The sequence below is a fragment of the Nicotiana attenuata genome, unplaced genomic scaffold (assembly GCF_001879085.1).
Source record: "Nicotiana attenuata strain UT unplaced genomic scaffold, NIATTr2, whole genome shotgun sequence".
NCBI lineage: Eukaryota > Viridiplantae > Streptophyta > Magnoliopsida > Solanales > Solanaceae > Nicotiana > Nicotiana attenuata.
Window position 1 is genome coordinate 1 of NW_017675494.1, and position 7,567 is coordinate 7,567.

Here is a 7,567-nt window from a genome sequence, read left to right on the forward strand (position 1 = left end):
AAGAAGCGGCTTGATCCCATAGCTGCTGATTCTCTTCTTCCAAGGCCGTGATTCGGTCCGCCATGACCTGGGCGTCCTGCTCGAAGACACCAATCCGCTCCTCGAGACTTGCTTCTCTAAGGGCCGCGGCATCCCTTTCCAACATCCGCTGGGATTCATGCACGCGGATAGCTTCCCTCAACACCTCGGCCCTCGACGAGGCGTCCCTCACTTGAAGCTTCAACAACGCGACTTCATCCTCCAGCGCGGTCACCTTCCCGCTCCACGCCGCAGTGACTTCCGCCGCCTTCGCCTGGCCCCGGAGCTCGCCCTCAGCTACAACCCTCTTTACCGCCTCGAGCTCCTCATCCTTTCGGCGAAGCTGCTCATCCCGCCTCGCCAGCTCTTCGACCAAGGCCCGGCTACGAGGATCATCCCTCAAGCGCTCTCGCAATTCTCGGCACTGATCTCGGTAGCGGCGACACTTCTCCAGCATCCGCAAAAATATCCCCGAGCGGACTTTGGCTCGACGGATGCTCTCCACCTCCAACAGATAAGACTGCAAAGCAAAGACAACGATCAAAATAAAAGAACAAACTTGAGGCAAAGAAGAAACGATCCAACGCAACGGTACATACCCTCAGGCCCATCACGGCTACTTCATTCATCAGCCCGACATCCGTAACGCCCCTCAGCGATGCATTCTCGGCCTCCGAGCATAGCGGCTCGAACTGCGGCACCAAGTTTTCCCCTTGGAGCAATAGGTTCAATTCTGTGGGAACCTCGATAAAGCGAGATCGCCCCTCTGCGCGCACCGCTGAGTTGGTAGAGCCTTCCTGGAACATACGGACGTCGTCGGGATCCAAGTCGGATTCGGACTCATCCTCACCCACTTTAGCAGCCGCTGAGGAACTACCTCCCGTCTCAGCGACTGGAACCACCAATTGAGCCGCCGAAGCGACGGTGTCATCACGGCCTAAGCCAACCGGGGCAACCCCCATTGTTTGTTCGCCCTCAGGGGCAGGCGTCGCAGCAGCACTCATCTCCACGTCTGCCGGCGGAGAATCCAAATTAATCACCAAAGGAGGAGCCGGCGCGAATGCGACCCTACGCCTCATCGACGGCCTCTCCTCCTCCCCCTCTGACGATGATCCCGCTCTAGGGCGCACAACTCCCGAAGGCTCCTCATCCCGAAGCCGGGTCCATGACGGAGAAGAAACCGCTGAAGATTCAACTGAGGCCGCCCTCGGTATTGAGCGCGACACTGGCGCTGCAGTAAGCCGAGCGACTGCGCCAGGCCGACGGAAGGCCAACTGAGGGGCCTTGACGCGGCGTGCCCTCCCTAATCACAAAAAACAAGGTTAGTAAATAAAGCTGAAACAAAGCAGAACAGAAGGAAAGATCGATTTTTTACCTGCCACGGGCCTACGGCCATGCCTCTCCCAGAAAGATGCCCACGTACGTATCCCCCTCGTATGGGGGAGTACGGCATCGACCCATTCACGTATCCAAGACAATGGGGGCGGCGGCGACCTGTCGGCTACAAAAAAAAAAGGGCGAGAGTTAACGCTCATAAGCGCAAATCATAAAGGAGAAAAGAAAAGAGGATTCAACCGATAAAAAACTTACGTGCATGGTTCCAAGCCTCTGGGAACCCAGTAGCATCCGCCACCAGGTGCTTGGTCCTGATATAAAAGAAGTGCTCGAAAGGGCGGGGGTCGACCTCGTCATCCAATCTCATGACCAGGCCCTTCGACCCACGTGGGCACGCCTGAATCATGGTACCACGGACTCTCTGAGGAGCGTAGAGACTCAGCACATGCTGCAGCGTAACCTCCCTACGGGCCAATTCCGCGTACTTGATAAGCATTGCCAAAAGTTTGTAGAGGGAAGGAGCGAGCTGACCTGGGCACACCCCGTAATAACGGCAAAAATCCACCACCAGCATTGGGAGCGGGATCTTGAACCCCAACCTGAAAGGATAGGCGTAAAAAACGCAGTATCCCCTACGGTCGGTGTGGACCCTCTCCTCGCTTCTAGCAAGAACGATGTCCGCATGGGTAGGAACGACGCCCTGTTCCCGCAATCGGGCCATCCCAATTTCCCCCATCAAAGGGGCTTCATCCACCGGTTCCTCTCCACCGTCGACGGTGAAATCAATCGCCGGACCTCCGGGCCGAGGAACCACCTCGTCAACCGACGGAATTTCGCCGGACTCCGTCTGTTCCGCACCTCCCATTGCCGGAGATGGTCCGTCAGCTGCCGGAAAATCTACCGGAAGAGCACCATGGGAAGAACTGCCAGCCATTGGTAATCTACTGAAAACAAATGTTATCACAATCGAAGGAAAGAAAAGAGAAGATGAATTAGCGAGAAGACAAAGTTTCCTCAAAATCTCTCTCAAATGAACAATGAAGATATGAGAAATGAATGCCTCAACCCACCTTTATAGGCAACATAAATGGCTTTTGCAAAGCCCAATAGCCATCATTAACTGCACGACCAACCGTAAAACGGTTCGGTTCTGTAGCAGCAAGCGTCATTATGACGAGCTCCATAAAGCGGCTTCTCAACCATCCGCCAGCATACCGCCGTCAGAACAATCGCTACGACCTATGAACACTGAAAGAATGTGCCGAACGCCGTTAAAATTTTGGACGACCAAATACGTACTCGGCGCATATTCATTCCCCACGGCCATCTCCAATATAAAAAAGGCTAAGGCCATCTTCAATACATGAAAGGCTACGGCCAACCTCAACATACGAAAGGCTACGGCCATCTCCAATATATAAAAGGCTAAGGCCATCTTCAATACATGAAAGGCTACGGCCAACCTCAACATACGAAAGGCTACGGCCATCTCCAATATATAAAAGGCTAAGGCCATCTTCTATACATGAAAGGCTACGGCCAACCTTAACATACGAAAGGCTACGGCCATCTCCAATATATAAAAGGCTACGACCATCTTCAATACATGAAAGGCTACGGCCAACCTCAACATACGAAAGGCTACGGCCATCTCCAATATATAAAAGGCTACGGCCATCCTCAATATACGAAAGGCTACAGCCATCTCCAACGTGTAAACGGCTAAGGCCACCGCCGCCAATAATTCGACTCCCTTATTCGAGTTGTTTACAAATCACAATCGATGAAGTCCGCTCATCGAGCTCGGTCGAAACACGACCTCAATAAGCGGAGGGACTAACTGTATGGGTCAAAATCTGATCCCACGATAATTAACGAGGCTAATCCCGTTTTAAGTTAATTCATGATTAATTAACGGCACGAACACTCAGGATTGACAACGTTCAACCCGCCTCTAGCTCGGACAAGGCCCTGGTCTACGCGCCAATACAAAGGAGAGATCTCAACGTGGTTACGGCCACTTATTGCCAGCTCACGAAGCTCACAGCTATAAATACCAAGAGAGGAAACCCCAGAAAGGGGGCTGCTTCTTCACCACAAGTGAGAGGAGAGAGAAACGAGAAAATATACCCCTCTTATGGGAAGAGAAAACACCATTGTAAGGCTCTGAACCTCTCCATGGAGAAGCAGACCAAACAAATATTATCAATAAAGGTTTCTAATGTTTCTCCCCCTAATTCTAAGTTCTTATTTTCATGTCTTTCAATTGGTCCAACGGATTATTACGATTTGCTATGATTATCCCGGAATTTATTTATATTGTTTTGTACTCGTAAGATGTGTAACATTTTTTGAGCAAACAAGCCCGTTAGAAACAAATGAAACATCAACCTAAACAATTCGCGATCAAGCAAATTAGTATCTCTGTAGTTAGCCAAAACTTACGTTTCTTCAATTTATATCACTTTTTCTTTCTCATTCTGCAAGAGTCTATCCCCTTGGAATGTTTCTCTCTTGGGAAAGCTCTGTGATTCGTTTTCTTCCACTTGGGGATATGCCAGACGCAATCGTTCTTGATGTGTCTTCTCCTTCAGATGAGGTTCTTGGACTTTCAGAAAGAGGGGATCTAATTGACTCATTATTTGGCAGATTATTATTCAGGGAAGCCTTGGTAGAATGTCCCATGCACTTTGAGCGTGTGGAGCTCGGCTCCTTTTTATCTTCAACTGCGTCTCCATTAGTCCTGCATCGCAGAATTCCTTTTAAGTATAGCAAGAAAAACCAAGAAATATATATCTGAATACACAAAGTATACTCAACTTAGAAAATCAATATACGGAGAACAATCAGACTAGAGAAAGGCTAGTAAAACAGTAAGGAAATCTCTGATTCGGTTAATTATCCACACAATTGCTAAGGCATATCCCTTTTTTGATAAATACTAAAACAACTTTAGTGGGACGAAGCCAGGATATTATCAAACAAGAAGCAAGTGGGGCTACTCAGCACGTCACAAAATTGTTGACACAAGTTCTAAAACACAGTAGATCTTCAATATAATGGTGATCATTATTGTCAATGTAACTTACAAGAAGTTCTTTTAGGCAATTTCAGAATAATGATCTATTCTGAGTGGTGAAAAATATGTGGAAGGGTTAAGAAAGAATTAAACATAACTTAACAGGATAATACGCCTAGATAACCATTGACATAGAAGCACAGGAAGGTCATTACAAGACATTGTTGCAAGATAGAGATTGTTAAAGCCTAGACAATTTGGTTCTACTACCACGATCATAAGAAAGGAGAACAATATGAGGAAGGTCTAAGAAATAACAAACATAAGAATCAAATGGATTATACGTCTGATGAAGATTGACATGCTATTAAGTATTTACTGCGTAGAAAACAACATCCGATGTAGAAAGTGTAACCAAAATACCAACCTCTCAGCAGCGAAAGATGACCGCTTTAAGGCAGGAGGTACTCGTTCCTTGGGAAGAGTAGGCTCCATCCAGCTTCCACAGAAATATTCCTCATCTTCCAACCCCATTAACCTCTGATTCCTTTTCAGGCAATCAAGCTTCCCTAAACATAATCTTGATTTGTATGTATGTATAAGGCCAAATCTATGATCCGCTACTGAAACTGATCCACATGAGATTAGTTGCATTAGCATATTCGAAGGCTTTAATTTTGCTGATGAAACCCGACCCTCTTCGCTTTCAAGTGTCTTAAAGCTGCTGAGCTTGCTCACATCCGATCTGATGAGAGATATCAAGGTATCTGTTCTACCACCCTTTGATGATGGAGCAGGTGCAGCTGAATGCCTGGCCATGCATATATCTGCAGACTCATTTGTCGTTGAAACACCTTTTCTGCAGGTATCTCTTGGTGCATTAGCTCTGCTTCCATTTTCCTGAGTCTGATTGGAAGCATCAGCCAGGCCAACAGTATTATTGATCTTGCTCTCTTTCAACCTTAACGAACCGTTACATGAAGAACAATTAGCAGATCTGGACTCTGGGGTTACATTCAAAGAACCTGGAATTGGAACTGATGGTTCACCTTTACAATAATTCTTCGAACATCTTTCATCCGTACTAGACGAAGGAAAGGAATTATCTTGGCTCCTAGAGGATGAAGGTTCTGGTAATACTTTCGGATTTGACAATCTGTCATTTTTCGCTGGACTGCAGTGACCTGGAGAAAGAAAAACGTGATGCCCAGCTATACTTGTAGTTTCAATGAAGAATTGATGCAGCCAAACTTGTTAATTGTTCGACATAGTTACCTGAATTGGATTCTTCACAAAGCTCTGAGCCTTTGAGAACATATTCATTACCATGAGCAGGAAGAATCAGGTCATCTTCACAAAGATCATGCCACACAAATCTGTTCTTGTAGCTTCTGTATATATAAGAAATCTCAGAATTGTGAATTCCGCATTACAAATAGAACAAAAGACAAGTAAATACAAAAAATGTTGGACTAGTTTTTACCTCTTACATGACCAAGAGTACGACGAAGCCATTCCTCTGCCTCTCAAAACGTTAAACCTCTCGATTACATCTTCAAAAGTGCAAGAACACATATAAATTAAAACAATGACCAGAACTACTGACTTAGTTGCTTTAATCATATTCATCATATGTATTTAAATGAATAACCAGAGCCATATTATATTACCTCTCAAGTATAGGCCATCGGGTGAAGACAGGGGTACTTCCATGAAATGAGGATGCTCAAGCCGTTGATTTCTACAAAGATAATATACCACTGGCACTTTGCCATCATTCTTCTGGGGCTGCTGCTGCACATATTTGGGCGATTTCTCTGTCCACACTTTAGCTCTCTCTGGACTCAATTGCCTATACTTCTTCATACGCTCTTCCATTTCAAATAACTAAAGGGCAGCTCGATGCACTAAGCTCCTGCTACGCGTGGGATCCGGGGAAGGGCCAGGCCATATGAGTCCATCGTACGCAGCCTATTATATTTTCAGTCAACGCTAGCTTCTGCAGTATGAGTTCCACACCCATAGATTCATGATTTTCCAATGAAACCTTAGGTCTGTAACAAGTGGAGTTCAGGGCTCGAAATCGGATGCTACAAGCTACCAAATCCGATCTCCAATTGAGAACCTCTGCCGACTCTATTCCACATTAGACTGACACCCATTACAGTACATGAATATCTCACTAAAAACTTTACTTAGGAAACCATATTTTGACATGAAAAGATCAAATACGTAAAACCCATTAAAAAAATGTATTACACAGCTGAAAGAGACAGCAAACAACCATTCTCCATTTTCTATTTTCATATATCAAAAATTTCCTTGAAAAGTAGCCACTATACAAAAAAGTGCAAAACAACTTTAAACACCACGACCATGTCTTCAGTGAGATATACGTAAAGAGGAGAATAATGAAAGAAGCTTTTCTCTCTCCCTTTCTTTTTTCAGCTTTGCTTCATCTTTAAAAGAATGTGCTGCGGCTGCCAATCGTCGTGGCTCTTTGTGCTTTTTCTCAACTTCAGCTATTGATTTTTCTCTCATTTTTCTGTTATGTTAGCTGGAGTGGAATCTTTTTCACCCATCTGTGGAGTTAACTTTATGTGCCCTTTTATAGGAATAGTTAATTGATTTGGATTTGGTGCCTTCCAGACTGTTTTATTTTTCTTCTTCTTGCCTCTTCGACTCTTCCTAATGTTTCATATTCGATGTTTAAATCATACTTCTAAATGAAGCATAATGGCTGAAAATAATGCTAATTTAAATGAACAACTAAGTATATTCTCTTAAAGTGGTCATTTAATGTTTGTGATCCATAAATTTAGTCTACTCGGTCCAATTAGCATAACTTGAGCATTTGATAATTGAATTCCAAATTTGATTTTGAAAATCATTTCATTACATTCATTTAAATTTAAGTGATGTTGTTTGAATGAATACATAATTTAATATATCGAGGTAGGGGAAGAAAACAGTAATGGTTGAGAAGTTAGTTTGATAACGAAAGCACAATCTTGCAGTACGTCATACCGGATAAAGTGGTGCATGTATATATTCGGCTATTATTTTTGGGAGCGACTATGATGATGTTTGGCCAAGAGAGTGTTTGGCTAAGCTTATAATTGTTCAAACTAGTTTATGCACTTTTTGACTTATTTACACAGTTGGCAACACTCAAAGTGCTTATAACACTACTAA

At 44.6% G+C, this 7,567-nt stretch overlaps 1 protein-coding gene across 1 annotated transcript; it reads right to left on the reverse strand.

The window, feature by feature from the left end:
• Positions 1-3,588: 3,588 nt before the first annotated feature.
• Positions 3,589-6,929, reverse strand: LOC109220136 (protein UPSTREAM OF FLC-like). The gene is made up of 5 exons (XM_019384600.1): positions 6,043-6,929; positions 5,856-5,925; positions 5,648-5,763; positions 4,800-5,556; positions 3,589-4,096 (listed from the first exon to the last, which is right to left on the reverse strand). The coding sequence occupies exons 1-5, from the start codon at positions 6,248-6,250 to the stop codon at positions 3,844-3,846; spliced, it is 1,404 nt and encodes a 467-aa protein (XP_019240145.1). The 5' UTR covers positions 6,251-6,929; the 3' UTR covers positions 3,589-3,843.
• Positions 6,930-7,567: the final 638 nt, after the last annotated feature.